We start from the raw sequence: 16,121 nt of genomic DNA, 5'->3' as shown, positions 1-16,121 counted from the left end.
TTGACAGTAAACAGTATATGATCTCATTTCAATTATGGAAATTCTACATTACATAACTATATATATATGAATTTAGATTTATTTATTTTATGCATATATATTTGTAAAAAAAACAAAACCTGTTGATCCGAAATAGAAATTATAAAGTAATTATAACTAATAATGTTTTATTATTTAGAATTGGATAATGTGATTGAGATAAAAAATTAAAATTTCAATTATTTTTTGAAGGATTAATTCAAAATTGGATTAAGAATGTAACGAATTAAGAAAATGAGAAGAATATGGATTTAATTAATGAAGGAGGGGAAAAAGGAGAAAAAAGAAAAGCCTAGAATAAATCATAAAGAATTTCTATCTTTTCATCCTTACCATTTCATAATTATCCTTGAGGTAAAGTATCAAGTATCATGTTACTTATACTCTTCATCGAATGAAATACACAAGATGCTTAAATAGACTTTTAACTTAGGAAATCGAAGTTTAAGAACAACTATACTCGATTATTATGAGAATCGTATGGTTATTTTCAAGTATCGGACGAGATATTTGCTCATTAACGTAACATTAACTCGGTGAACCTCGGTTAGAAAGTAGAAAATGCTTATTCAGAGTGCAGAATAACGAAGAGGGAAAGGAGGATCACAACGTGGGAAGATCCGCAGCCGTCGGCGCCATTATTCCCGAGTTGCAGGACGTCGCGACACCGCAATATCGACGTACCGCCCACGATTCTCCTTCTCTGTCTCATCCACGTCGAATTTGCTCCCCTTTCTGGTGAACCGTACACCAGAATTTGGCGCAGCTTCTACCCTTTGCTTTTTTATCAAATCCTCCGCCATTACGTTACAAGAAACTCTGGTTTCAGAACTTTTTCTGGATTCTTGAAAAATTGGAAAATATTCCTTTTGTTATTATTACATATATATCTTGAATTGAATTTTGAAGAAAATTTTTTATTAAGATGAATCAAAACGAAATTGAGAAGAAAAGTAAAAAAAAAAAAAAAAAAAATTGGATAATATCAAATAAATCTGAATATTTAGAAAATTGGAGTATAAAAATTGGACTAAGAATTGAACAAATTTATAAATTAAGAAAACATAAAAAATTAACTTAAAAAATTGTTTTAAGTTTAATTTGTCATAAAAAAAAAAAGAAAGAAGTTTTTTTGAGATTAACCTTTAATAAACTGGATTGATAAAACATTATTTTATTGAAAAAATGTATATATATAAGAAAGTATACAAACCATTGGAATTAAAAATGCTTCGATAATAGCATATTATAATTAAGAAATGGAATGGATGAATAGAGGAATTGTGATAAAGATTGAAAATTGAAAGATAATAGAAAAAACAATTTGAAACTTCGAAGAATCTACTTTATTTGGCTTGACAACCACGTTGTTTCAATAGGAAACAATCTGTTTCATGTTCACATGTCACGTACAAACGTTATCTGTTTAGATTTTTTTTACGCACTTTATATATACATTTATTATAACATGAATTCTGTCGAAGAAAAATTAAATGTCAAATTCTGATCACTTACAATTTAAAAGATAAAGGAGAAAAATATCCGACAGAATCTTTGTATTTTGTTTTCTTCTCACTTGTAATAATGTTAATTCATTGGATTTTGAGCATTTTTAAAGAGGAACTTAACAGAAGATACATATATCATTTATATTACAATTTCATATTTTACAAGAATTTCTTATTTAAGTTTGACTTCTTAGATGTTAATTTAGAAAGATAAACTATTTGGTTCATAAGATTATTAAATATTAACAATAATAATTTAATTGATATTGTCCATCACATTCACAAATCGACTAGAGACACGAAAAATTAATTGATATAATCTTCTTATGTATTAACAAATTTTTTGTTCTGTTGATTATTAATAATTTAGCATTTAGGAAAAAAGTAAAATAACGACTAGGAATGTTTGCCCTTAAATACTAAATAACACAAGGCTCGACGTGACTTAACCAAGATCGGAAAATTTTATTCGAATGTCGAGCCATTTTTCGATGTTCTTGGATCCTCCGGGGTCCATACTTTTGCATACATCGTCCCATTCTGGGAGATATCCGACTTCCTGGACCATGACAAGGAATGAAAAATGAAGGGATTTCCTTCACTGCCTGAAATTTTATCATTCATCTTAATTAGTACATTATCCAATTTATTCTATATCATTATTTAAATTATTTATTTCTTGTTTCTAAGATTACTAATGAATTTTAATTAATTAATTGATTGATAGAATTCACTTGAAACAAATCGTGAAACAAGTTAATTTAATTAATTCAATAATTAATTCTTAGAAAGAACGAATAGTATGGATAAGAAAGTGAGTACGATTAGTATTGGCCTCACCACGAACTATGACTTTCTTAGAATCGTCCCGTCCAGAACATCTTGAGAGACCACCATTTCCCGTCAGAGGATCGTTACCCTTATCAGCTCTAACCAATTCATTAAGAAATTTAATGTAACCAATTGCTAATTTTAACGTATCTACTTTAGAGAGTCTCTTTTCATAAGGAAGAGTGGGTATGTGGGCCCTAAGACCCTCAAAGGCGTCATTTATATTCTGCATACGCCTCCTCTCTCTCATATTAGCGGCCTGTCTTTGTTGCACTGCTTGTCTCGGACTTTTCCCTGACGCTCCATTTCTTCTATTGCTTTGACTTCGTCTAGAAATTATTATTGTTCTGTTTTTTCTAATAGAATAATGATCTCTAGACTTTTATTATTTAAATATTTTCAAGATAGATTCTTAGAAATTATGTAGAAATTATGATATCATGGGAAACGAAGAAAAAAGAAGTACATTTCTTAAATAATGATGAAAAATGTATCCGATGCACCTGTCTACGAGCAACCCGTATAGCAATGCTCGGCGGATTGCTCATTGATAGGCGCAATAACATTCTTATATCTTTGAAGTTTCATTATTATTAAAATAAAACGAATTCATAGATATACTTATTAAACGAAAAGAATATTTTTTTCTCAAATATTTTAGAATATTTGTTTAATCTAATTTTTTATTCTATCTTATTGTCTCTTGATATTAATATATATATATATATATATATCATCTTTCAATATTTTAATTTTAATATAAAATATAATAATTTCTATGTCTAGGTTTTTCTATCACATGATGTCCAGTTAAAAGATAAAAGATACTCACTCTCTGGTGTGATTCTCCTGATCACTACTGTAAGCACTTTCATTATCGCTACTATTTTCGTCGTACAAATAAATTTCACTACCGCTGGTACTTCCAGTACTTCCAGCAGGATGTGCAGCTAATTGCGAGGGAATAGAAGGTAGCGTAGCTGTGGTAGGTGCTCCGCAATGCGGCGGCAAAGCTGGAATCGCTGGATTCCCAAGAAAGCCATGAGCCTCGTACATGTACTGTCGATTCATCATATCTAATTCGAGATTGTCCATGGAATACATCTTGAAGAAGCTTCCTTTTATATCATAAAATTCTCTGGTATACCTATCTTTAATATAAATTTTTTGGTAATAATGACTAGAACTGTTGATCAGTAGACAGTGTATTAAAACACTTTCACATCATCTTTGAAAGATTGTTGATTAATTAAATTTACTTTTCAGATGTAAATGATGAACACATTAAAAGACATGGACTTCCAAGAAAAACAGCTTAGAAGACTTGATCCCCCGATAATTTTTACATAAGAATCTTTGAAAAAGTAAAGACCTCTCTTGGTATCATTAACGTAACACTTTTCTTCTCGAGATCACCGGAAATACTAAATTTTTTTTATGCAACATTGTATCCCTCTCTATACAGAGGGATGAGAAACCAATCTTTTTTAATTCAATGCAAAAGATACATAATCCATTGAATTATATTAGGATTAGAAAGATTTTCGTTGGAATTTCCTAGAAATTCTTATACAAGTATCCTCGACCACGTTCTGAGGATTTACTGATATCATCAGCACGACACGTGACCTCGGCGCGTGTTAGGAAATACTTCTAAATAGTGACACGTGCCAATAGGAGGTCAGGACACGTGCCCAAATTTGTTCAAACACTTATCAAAATGTACTCAATCCTTTCTTGTTAATCATAGAAACTAAGATTCCTTCATTGAGCATATGACGAACCATCTTGGATCCACAAAAATTATCAATTGTCTTCTTCATCCTCAATTTTCTTCCTGAAGAACATTCTCTTCACTTTCTCAAGTTATTATTAACCTTTTTTTGACATTCAACACTCATATTCATTCACACTGAATTAAATTTATAACAATTACTTGGTAATTTTAATAAATGATTTTTATATGGAAAAAATAATCACCGATATTATATTATTGATACCGTTGTTAATTTTAGGTGAAAAAGAAAAATATTGGGAAAACGTTGGACTGTTAGAAAGGTGAAATAGAACTGTGGATCACTGATGAACATTGGTTCAGGTGGTTTGACGAAACTGAAAGGGAAAAGCGGGAGGAAGGCGGAAGCCAGGGGGTTGAATGTCCAATCGCATCCCTATTCGTCGAGGCAATTGGTGGTGGAGCCAGCCTACCTTCGGTTGCCTGGCTGCTGGTTCCGCCTCTTCATCGATCTGATAAGGAACAGGGAGGTTCTTGGTTGGGGATAACTTGATGGAAAAGTCGTTGGGCGATAATGCGAATTGGATAGATTTGCGAATCGAATTTTCACTACGATGTTGATATCTTAAATACTTGTTACTAAATAGAAATGCCGTGAGAGAGATTTTGAATTTGATAAGAATTGAGAAAATTATATTAATGAATATTGGCAAGAAAAATTTTAATAAATAAGAGAGAGAAAAATGAAGAAAAAAAAATTTAAAGATATGAAAGAGATAAAGAAAATAAATAAAAAAAAAAAAATAAGTCTATAGAAAACTTATAATCAAAATACATTCAACAAAGATAAGATAAGCGAAGAAATTAATTACATTTCTTATTGTTATTAGAGATATTTAATTAAATTTGGAATTAAAACTCAAAAGACAGTATCTACGAAGGAGTAAAAAATAAAAATTATGTATCTAAGTTTTTTTATATAAAATTCCAAATAGGGTTGAAAATTTTTTTTCACCTGACCTTTTCAGAAAGACATATTGTTAGAACGTTATATAATTATATTTTGCGGTACGATAATAATATAGCAGAAATCACATCAAACCTGTTACGGTACGCATAATTATACGTTGCCCCAACCAGGCCAAATGTCGCAAAAGTGGTTAACCCTCGAATAAACCCTTGCACGATGTTTCTGGTACATGTGCATGACACGTGCCTCCAATTTCTTCCTCGGTTGCACCTTCGATTCCCTTGAATGCTCTTTTTATGAACAACCATGAAACTAGTCTCAAATATTCCGCTGATAGTGAAAGGATTATTATAGAAGGATATATATATATATATATTGTGTGTGTATATTATATGGAATATCAGAAAAATATTAAAAATATTTTTTATTTTCGTCCAAAAAAAATTCAAATGTATAGAATTCAATATAATATAGCAGAAAATTTGTTTATATATGTTTTAAAGTAAGAAAAAAATTGTTATATGTATAATATAAAATTGAGAAAAACATTAATAATTAAAATGAACAAAAATATGAAAAAATTTTCTTTGAAATGCCAGTAGGATATAAAGTATGGTATATTATCGATTTCCCACAAAATTTTCTCTAAACATTCGTCCAGACTGAGCAATTAACACGCTACAAATTAAGAGGGTTCGTTGCATCAGGATGAATTATTCGTTCCATCTGTTGTTCCAGAGAAAATCAAGTAAACGATTTTTTTCTTTCCCACGATTACAATTTTCTGGTTTAATTTAGAGAAAGATTTTTAAAATATACGCATATAAACAATTTTAATAATTGATTAATCAAGTATTTAAAATTGCCTGCAATATTATAAATCTTGCAAATAATAAATACCAGCAATTTTATTGAAATATGTATAAATATGAATAAATTTTGTTAAAATCCAAAACTATGATAAAGTATAATAAATTTTGCAATAACAAATTTTTTTGATCAACTTTTTTTTAAAATACAGGTGCAAAAATCGAATTTACGGATTGCAAGTCGTAACCATTGTTTGAATCAAATCCCAAAGAAAAATATAGATCGAGATAGGTCCATTGTGCCTCGAGATTGAGAGATAACTGAAAGGGATTAGATTTAAATGGTAAATCCTCTGGACACGTGTGCACTCGATTCAGATAAGAAGTTAAATACTACAATAAAAAAATTTTACTAAATTTAATTTTACTAAAAAAAAATAATATTTATCTTCTATATTTATTAGAAAGAATAATTAATTGTTACATAATCTTACAAATTTTTTATTATATATTATTATATTATATTATAACATATACTTATTTTATATTATAACTTTTAATGCTATTTTTACTTTCAAAGTTGTAAAAAAATTTCTATATATTTAAAAAACAAATTGATTTTTTATAATAGCACATCATTTTTCAAAACACGTATCTAATCGATTTTCTATGCATATCCTGGTATCCAGGGACCCATGTCTAACACCTGGTAATCGGTACCCCTCGGAACATCTTGGTATTCATTCAAAATATAACCAACCCCTGTAAATGTCTATTAATTTATACTCAGCAGGAGTGTGAAATCGATTTATATCTCGATTCATCTTGCAGTTTTAATCGATTTGCAATCCTAGAAAAAATATTACACTCTAATGTAGTCTCTATTTTAGTATATTTGTATATTAATCGATATTTTAAATATATTTATTATAAACATTTTATTATATTAAATATCTTATTTAATTCCACTATAAATATTTAAATATTTTATATGATATTTTGTAAATAAAAATTTAACTGATACAAAGATTAATATGATTGACATTTATAGGTTAATTTTTATTTTGATATTTTTATCATATATTTTTTCAAATATTGTTTATTATATTTACGAAAATCCATATAAAATATCATTTTCCAGCGTGAAATAGTGCTATACAATATTTGCCATGAAATATCCGGTTTTATAAGTGTAATCAAGCGAGCTGTCGAAATCATGCGCTAATTTAACCATCAGCCTTGTCCAACGCGAAATTCTGAACCACCTGTCTAATATCCACTTCTACATCCGTTTCCGGCTTATAAGGGATGGCATCCCCTGCGGTGTCCTCGTGGCTGTACCCTCTAGGAGGGCACGATCCCCTGAATGTTTCATGCTTGGGTACACCACCTTTACCCCCTACTTCTTTCTGACCACAATATCGATTGAATATCGCAAAATGTTCCAAAATACGATGAATTTTTAAAATCATGTAATATTTATCTAGAATTAAAAATTTATCTAAGAAATATTTATTTTAAAGTGTGATGCTATTTAAATTAAATATATATTTAGAATTAATTATAAAATAGATGCATAAAAGTTAATTGAGTATGTAATATTTACTTATATATTTATATGGATATACGATATACACAATGGTGAATAAATGTTAATTCATAATAATATATAATTTTCATAAGTAAAATAAATGCATTAGATTAAAAATTATTAATGTTAGAAGCAGTTTGAATAATCAAGATACGTTTCATTGAATGATCAAGATAGGATCTATACTAAGGGAGATTAAGTTATCATTCCATCAATCTGAATATTCCATATGGAACATTTAATTTCCAAATTGTGTATGTATGAAATCCTAGTGATCGCTGATTATATATTGAAATCTAATAAAAATTGATATCCAAATTAATTCTATTGTGATCTAACAAGATTGCTCCTTTGTGAATTTACGAATCTGGTATTATATATACAAATATATAAATATTTTTAACATCTGTGAAATCACGTATATTAACATTATTTTTTCACTTTGAAAAACAGAAAATAACCGTTTTTCAAATTGAAAAAATAAACACAAAAATATTTATTATTTGATATACATATTTCGTTTAAAAATTTAAAATAGTTCATTGTTCTGCCCCCTATCGATGATAATATGTATTAATTCTAAATTACCCTATAAAGTTAAAACAGAACAATTTCTTTATATCTTAAAAATTTTAATATTCAATTTAACTAATGTTATTAGAAATTTTAATTTTTTATATTTATTTTATTAATTAAAAAATAAATAAAAAATAAGTCATCACATATATAAAAATAAAAAAATACTACTATGATAATACTTACTTGATTATAAACAATAATTTTAATTTTAAAAAGAATTTAATAATTTAATTCTTAAAATTAAAAAAAAAATAAAATGAATAACTAAAAAGTTATTAATTAATAATGTATTAATAATATATTAACAATCTAATATAATGAGAAATAGAATGACGTATTCAAATCGAAATTCAAATTTCCCGCGTAAAAAAAGAGCATTGGTACAATTTCACAACCTCGATCTGTTTCGATGTCTCGAGGTAACTTAAATGGCCTTCAGGTCGAGCCTTGAGGCTAGTCAGTATTTTCGCTGAGCTGGGTTGTTGTTTACATCCCGTAGCCGCTCTTCGTACGGCCATCCCGTGCGCGAGGGGAGCGGCAAAAATTCTTGTGTAAAATTTATCGTCACTAAGTAACTGTTACTATTGCCTATTCTTTCTCCTATTATCATTCGATTATTGAATCCACACGGAACAAATAGCAAACCAAATAAACACGATGAAGGTAACGGTAACCACACTCAGCGACGACATTTTCGTGTTGGACGTCATCGAGGATATGGAGCTGGAGAGTTTCAAAGCTCTGTGTGAGATTGAAAGCAATGTTCCAGTCCACGAGATGGTGATCGCTTTCAATGGGCTACCATTGATGAACGACAAGAAATCGCTGAAAGATCACGGGATCCGAGACGGTGACGTGGTGATTTTGCAACACATGCATCAGAGCGGGGCCGAGTTGAACCTTCACCCCTTTAACGGAGGTCAGCTTCAATACAGCACCATTATTTAAAGTGGCAATCGAGGCGGGTCGTGAGGTTAGCTTTTCGGCTTCGATTTACGTTTCTTTTTATTGTATTGTCACGTCTCTCGATCAGATGTTACTAGATTTATAACGCACGATCCCAGTGGACTAAGCTTAACAGATTCGATCGAGCATGTATCCCTTTGGTTTCATTACATTTGTCAATAAATTCGCTTTATAATATATTAGAATAATGTATTAGAATACGTTCTGTCTTCGTGTGAGAATTTTTCATTTCATTCCTTTTTGTCGATTCGCACACTTGTTCATTTTAGCACAAGTTTTGTACTTTTGTTGAGTTTGATTTGAAGATAGTTTGTCGCTATGCGCTTAATCAGATCAGTTATTTTAAAGCGCACTCTTACTATAGTAAAGAAGAGAATGTACTAAATTTGAAGATATATTACTCTAGCTATTCCCATGTTGGACTTCAGTTCCATCACAGTGCCAGGAGCATCCAACAGTCGACAACCATCAGCTTCCAGCAGTACTATAGCCAGAATGCAAAACCCTAGAAAAGAAGATGATCCAGAAATAATACGAGATATGTTCTTAGCTAATCCGGATCAATTAGCATTACTTAGCCAGAATAATCCTAAACTGGCTAGTGCCTTATTATCTGGTAACCTTGGTGAGATTTGCAATAATATATAAGGATATAAGAAAACTTAAGAGTTTGTCTTATAATGATAACTTTTGATTTGTAGAAAAATTTACCACTGTACTTAGAGAGCAAATAAAATTGAGAGAAGAACGTGAGGCACAAAGGTTAAGAATGATGAATGCAGATCCATTTGATACAGAAGCTCAAAGGTTTATTGCAGAGGATATAAGGCAAAAAAATATTGAAGCAAATATGGAAGCTGCAATGGAATATAATCCAGAGACATTTGGATCAGTTGTTATGTTATATATTAATTGTAAAGTCAATGGATTCCCAGTTAAAGCATTTATTGATACAGGTAAATATTATTTATATTATATGACAATATTATTTATATTTATAAATAATAAAAATAAAAAATAATAAAAAATTAAATACATGCAGAAATATATAATGAACAAATAAAATCATTATTGGACTGGAGACAAGATTATTTTTAAGTATCTTTGTTTGATTTCTGTTTAGTCACTATGTGTCTATTTTTAAATTCTTGCATTTTAAAAGTCATTCTTTTCAATATGGTTCTTCATGGTGGGAGTAGTTTAAATTTAGACATCCTAAGATTCTGTGCTCATATTATATTTTTATATTTTGAAATTTCATGAATACTATTAGGAAAATATTTTTACATCATATACTAATATGTTATATTTTAATATGTTTTTTAATGTGTATTTTAATATATTATATTTAATGTTATTACATAAAATTATTAATATGTTATATATTATATAAAAATCAGGTGCACAATCAACTATAATGTCTGATGCATGTGCCGAAAGATGCCATATAATGCGATTAGTTGATTCAAGATGGGCTGGAATAGCTCACGGTGTTGGAACCCAACGGATTATTGGACGTATTCATATGGTACAAATTCAAATTGGAAATGACCATTTAACGACATCGTTTACTGTGCTTGCGGAACAAAGCATGGACATGTTACTTGGTCTAGATATGTTAAAAAGACATCAATGTTGTATAGATTTAAAAAAAAATGTGTTAAAAATTGGTACTACTGGTGCAGAGACTCCATTTTTAGCAGAAGGTGAACTTAAACATTGCTATAATTACACAACATCTTTTTTATCTATTATACAATGTAAATATTTCATTAGGGGAATTACCAGAATGGCTCAGGTTAAGCGGCTATAGCGATGCGAGTAATTACGATGTAGAAGATGATAAAAACAAAAAAGAATCTCAAAGGGCATTAGAGCATGGTTCTAGAGATGCAAAAAAACAACGTCGGCAACCTGGTAAGTATGTATCTGTCCAGGCTTCCTTTTTTTCCAATATTCCTTTTAATCTATTATAATTTCCCTTTGATCCTATTACCAGTATATATTTATATATATTTATATTATTAGTATATTTAAATTTTTTATGAATATTTTATAATAAAATACAATATTTCGATAATAATTTTTCTCCCTAAGAAGATTTAGCTAAAACACATATCCTTTTGTTTACCTGGACTAATGATTTCAGATAAATGTTTTATATTTTGGAATAATAATTTTATTTTTTGTTTTGCTAGAATAGAAAAAATTCTTTTTTTTTATGTATATTTTAGATGGCCTAGAAAGCAATAGTTCAAGTGGAACATCAAACAGATCAGGCCCTATAGAAACCACAGTTTTTTCCCATGATCCATTCACAGAAGAGACAGTAAAAGAGATCGAATCTCTAGGATTTAACAGAATAGAAGTTATTGCGGAATTACGTAGATTTAATGGAGACAAAACTCAAGCCACAGACGCATTGTTCACGAAATCCTTAAGACTTTAAAGCAATAGAGGGAGGAAAAAGTATTGTGAAGGTTTCCATGTTTGCGCAGTAAAGTTTAGGGAAAGAAGATTTGTACTTGATTTTTAGGTAATGACTTTTTACATCGATTATTGTAAATTTTGATGTACTGGAAACCGCACAATCAAAACTCATCGCTCAGGCAAGCACTCGACATTTAATATGAAATCGTGTTTGGATTTTATTTCGTGGAGCAGCTATATAGACGCAATATTTCATTTTAGTGACAAATGACTATTTACTAGAACTATATTTTTTTTTTTTTTTTTTTTAATTAGATATACAGAAATTTGTAACATGATTTGAATCTATGAAGTTAAAATACTTTAATAATCTAATCTATCATTAGTCCAATACATAAATTTAGGAATCAATACAAAATAAATTAAAACAAAGTTTTAAGTTAATAGAATTAATAATAAGCTTATTGTTTTTTGTGAAAATTTTGCCACATTTATAGATATTCTACGAGAATTTTTTATTAGATTAGAAAAACAAAGAAATAGATTAAATAAGAAGATAATATTTTATTGAAGAAATATATCACACGATTTCACGAATATTTCGAGCTTCGCGACCAAAAACTAGCTTGCAAACTTTCAAGAATATTAAGTTCCTCCATTGTAATTTTATAATTTACTAAAAAAGGATTTTTTGTAACGTAAGTTAATCATGTCGACATATCGACGAATTTATAAAGATTTTCTATTAATTCTTTTCTCTTTTTTTAAAAGGGCAAATATTATGGACAAAAAAATACGAACTTATAAATTTATAAGAATTTTTATTGTTTCGTTTTTATAAATATTCTGATCGAATACAAAAAAAATGTGAATTTTGTATCATTACTATCTATTTAGGGTATATGGTATTTTTCTGTATTTTCTTTATACTATTATATTGATAAAAGAAAGAAAGAAAAAAAAAGTGTAACAAACAAAATTCACTAAAGTTTTTTTTTTTTTTTTTACTCTACTTTTAATATGAGCTAACATGCACATTATTATTTCAATAATCAAAAATTTTCTCCTTTTGTCTTCAAAAAAAAAAATAAAACGTTAATAATTCTTTAAGACCCAAACTTTTAAATCATCTAAAATTGAGTCAAAATTATTGATATTAAATCAATTTTTATTGTAAATTGTTTAATATAAATATCTAATATTTAAAAAATAATATAAAAAAAATTATCAAAAACTTATTATTATTTTTTATTAAAAAAAACATATTTTTTGAAATTGTAAATAAAAAAAACTATTTAAAAAAATAATAATAAATATGAATTCGTGAATTCATCAAAACTAGATTTGAATTTGACAAATTTTTAAAATCAGTATGGATATAACATTGGGACTTAAAGGATTAAACAAATGAATAATATAAATGTATCACGATATTATAAGATACAAGATAACAGAATAATATTTGAATTATTAAAATTCGCTGGACAATCATGGTTTTTACGGTAATTCGTTGGATGCCCACTTTATTTCTACCATTTTACCAGTACGTGCGGATTCTTCGCAGGCAGATGCAACTTTAGATACAGCTAAAGTTTGTTTTGGCAAGACAGATGACTCATCTTTACCAAGTACTACATCAATGAAATGATTCAATTCTGCTTGATAAGCATTTCTGAATCTACTGGGAAATGAGTACCATATTGGTGGACTGTTTACACCTTGGATACCGTTATGACTAGTAACACAGTGCATTGGTTGTTCGTTGACTGCAGATATCATACCCTTAGGGCCAAATACTTCGAGACGTTGATCATAACCATAAGAGCTATTTCGTGACAAATCAATTACTCCCAAAGTACCTGATGGGAAATGTAATGTTACTACTACTGTGTCATAATCATTGATTGCTTTTATTTCTGGAATATGTGCGTATGCTTGAGTGGCGACTTGCAAGCAAACATTTAAATGAAAATTACATAGAATAAGAATGAAGAAGAAACATAATTTATTTAATTTCTTGAAAAATTACAATTAATTATAAAAAATTCTATAAATATTTTGATTTTTCAAATCATTATATTCTTTGAAAGAAAGTAAATTAATATTTTTTATTTATAATTATATATACAGTAAAGTGAGGAAGTAGAATTATATTAACTTTTTTAAGTTTTAACTATTCTTTATATTATATAATAAAAATTTAATTATAAAATAAAAAATTTAAATCTAAGTTCATAACTTCTAACTGTAAGATTCAAATTAATTGAAGATTAATTATATTAATAAAAAGATATTTTTGACATTTTATATCTAGAGTACTCCAGGAATAAACAATTAAAGCAATAACTAAGAATATTGAAAGAAGTATGAACACTATATATATATATTTGGATAAAATCAGTGGAATGAATAAATTCTCTGGTATTAATTATTTTTTAATTTTAATTATATCTTATCTAAGTATTCTGTTTTTATATTTATATATTTTATTTTTAATTAAAATTTCAACAATAACTAATTGAAATAATCAAAGATTCTCACCTTGACAGGATATTCTCCAAGAACCCAAGTAATAATATCAATATCATGGACCATACAGTCATGGAATATTCCTCCAGATATTCTTAAATAGTCTATACTAGGAAGAGGAGAATCGCGGGAGACTGTTTTAATGACATGAACATGTCCAACCTCTCCACTTCTGACTCTGTTTCTGACAGTAGAGTAACTAGGATCGAATCGCCTGTTAAAAGCACAAAACAGTGGTTTGCCCACTTTTTTGGCAGTCTCGTAACATGTTAACGTGTTGGGACTGTTCTCGGCTATCGGTTTCTCGCAGAAAACCGCCTTTTTCGCCTGCAAAGATTTTGTTACGATCGTCTCATGTGTGTATGTAGGCGAAGCAACAATAACTGCATCTACACTATGAAAAACAATTTTAATTATTGATTAAATTATATATGTTCCTTTTTTATACTTAATATACTTTCATTATTGTTAAAAATAAATTATTTATAGAAAAGTTTAATTTAAAAAAAATTTTAATCTATCTTATGATACGAATGATTAAATAATTTTTTGGAAATTATTTCCTCTAATCTAATTTATTAAAACATGTATTAACTATATTATTTAATCAAGATTTCTATTAATGAATTAAAATTTTTTAGTGAGTTCAAACATTTTTAAAAAAGAGATTAAATTACTTAGGATCATTGAACACTTTGTTCGCTTGTTTACTATTCAAAAAAGTGACATCATCGAGTTGCCAATACTCTTTAAGTTTCGTCCAGTTAGACTCGACATCATCTACGATATAGAGCAGCTTAAGACGTGGACTATCTATAATATTAGCTAAATGTATGGTACCAGCACGTCCAACACCAAATAGAGCAACTTTTATTGGAGGATGATGATCGGTTTTCAATTGAAGATGCTCTAAAAAACTGTAATAACATTAAATTAGTTTTCAGATATAAAAAAAAATAATAAAAAATCAATCATTGATTCACAAAAATTGTTCTAAGAAATTGTTTTATGTTATTTTGAAGAGAAAAATAGATCTCTGTGACTTCCAACATTCATAAATATTTCAATTATTCAGATATTGAAGATCTCAAAAATTACTTACTCTTTATAAAGATAATCCTGAGCCGGTGGTAATTGTTTCATTTTATATGGTGAAATATCTTTGAAATTTGCCGTTGCCATAATTTCTTATATTTTAAATATATAATAAGATTATTATATTAATCTAATTATATTACTCTCTAGATTCTTTGACCAAAATCTGTCTAAATGATGGACTTATTGTATATGTATATAAATGAACTGGTTAATAAAAGTGGGGAAAAGTGATGCGATTAAATGTGACGACATGCGAGAAAAAATCTTTGCTTAGCGAAGATTTTTATTTTATAAATGATACAATCGCGGAGCAGATTTTTATGATTTTATGCATAGCACCACAGCTTGTTTATTAAAATAAGTTTTTTAATGGAAAGTGATAAGATTAGTTTGACCGAAAAAAATATGAGAAGAAGAAAACATTTAATTAAGATAAATTAATAAATCTAAATAATTCAATTATAGTATCTGTTATAACTTATGATTTACTCATAAAATTTAAAAGTTAAACTTTATATTTGAATATTTTATTGAAATTGTTTAAATTCCTTTTATATATTTTTTTATTTTATTTTGAATATTTAATATTTGAATAATCATATTCATTAAATTTGTAAAATTTGTTAAATGATATTCATTTCGTTTAATTTGTAATTATATATATATTGTATTATAAGTAATTATAAATAAGAATATAAAACTTGAAATTGTAACTCATCAATTATTCTTAATTAATCTGTTTTTCTAAATTAAGAAAAACATATTTAAAATGATTAAAAGATAAATATATAATAATAATATCAATAGTATAATATATAAATAGAATTACATAACATAATCACTTCAAATAACTTATAAATCGATATATAAAATTTTTATATGTACAAGAAATTTTATACAAAAGTTGTATATAAAATATAAGATATGTAATTAATATTATTAATTTTTTTTCAGGCCATATAGAAGATATAAAAGTCAAGAATATATATTTTTTTTAAATCAATTATATATTTATTATTGTATATGTTTTGCACAT

General features: G+C 27.8%; 3 protein-coding genes across 6 annotated transcripts; 1 reads left to right on the top strand and 2 right to left on the bottom strand.

Moving 5' to 3' along the window:
* Positions 1 to 1,397: 1,397 nt before the first annotated feature.
* Positions 1,398 to 4,502, bottom strand: Fer1 (48 related 1). 2 transcript variants are annotated; one of them, XM_086906148.1, is made up of 3 exons: positions 3,211 to 4,502; positions 2,391 to 2,707; positions 1,398 to 2,152 (listed from the first exon to the last, which is right to left on the bottom strand). In XM_086906148.1, exons 1-3 carry the CDS (start codon positions 3,480 to 3,482, stop codon positions 2,013 to 2,015), a joined length of 729 nt encoding a protein of 242 aa, XP_086762274.1. In that variant the 5' UTR covers positions 3,483 to 4,502; the 3' UTR covers positions 1,398 to 2,012. The 2 variants fall into 2 exon arrangements, with proteins under 2 accessions (XP_086762274.1, XP_003694255.1); XM_003694207.4 differs by having other exon boundaries at positions 1,400 to 2,152; positions 2,388 to 2,707.
* Positions 4,503 to 8,433: 3,931 nt separating this feature from the next.
* On the top strand, positions 8,434 to 12,437 carry rngo (DNA damage inducible 1 homolog rngo). Of its 3 annotated transcripts, none has more exons than XM_003694013.4 (6): positions 8,434 to 8,981; positions 9,435 to 9,653; positions 9,730 to 9,984; positions 10,429 to 10,734; positions 10,805 to 10,945; positions 11,263 to 12,437. In XM_003694013.4, the coding sequence occupies exons 1-6, from the start codon at positions 8,720 to 8,722 to the stop codon at positions 11,475 to 11,477; spliced, it is 1,398 nt and encodes a 465-aa protein (XP_003694061.1). In that variant the 5' UTR covers positions 8,434 to 8,719; the 3' UTR covers positions 11,478 to 12,437. The 3 variants fall into 3 exon arrangements, with proteins under 3 accessions (XP_003694061.1, XP_086762269.1, XP_012342760.1); XM_086906143.1 differs by having other exon boundaries at positions 8,468 to 8,981; positions 10,805 to 10,949; XM_012487306.3 differs by having other exon boundaries at positions 8,481 to 9,035.
* LOC100869187 (uncharacterized) lies at positions 12,275 to 15,405 on the bottom strand. The gene is made up of 4 exons (XM_086906144.1): positions 15,090 to 15,405; positions 14,665 to 14,904; positions 14,002 to 14,381; positions 12,275 to 13,407 (listed from the first exon to the last, which is right to left on the bottom strand). The coding sequence occupies exons 1-4, from the start codon at positions 15,167 to 15,169 to the stop codon at positions 12,956 to 12,958; spliced, it is 1,152 nt and encodes a 383-aa protein (XP_086762270.1). The 5' UTR covers positions 15,170 to 15,405; the 3' UTR covers positions 12,275 to 12,955.
* Between the last annotated feature and the right edge of the window lie 716 nt (positions 15,406 to 16,121).

This window comes from Apis florea, unplaced genomic scaffold, assembly GCF_048593485.1.
Source record: "Apis florea isolate Af1SG1 unplaced genomic scaffold, ASM4859348v1 contig_2492_pilon, whole genome shotgun sequence".
NCBI lineage: Eukaryota > Metazoa > Arthropoda > Insecta > Hymenoptera > Apidae > Apis > Apis florea.
Note: the sequence above shows the minus strand (reverse complement) of the source record. Positions and strands in the feature narration are given on the sequence as shown.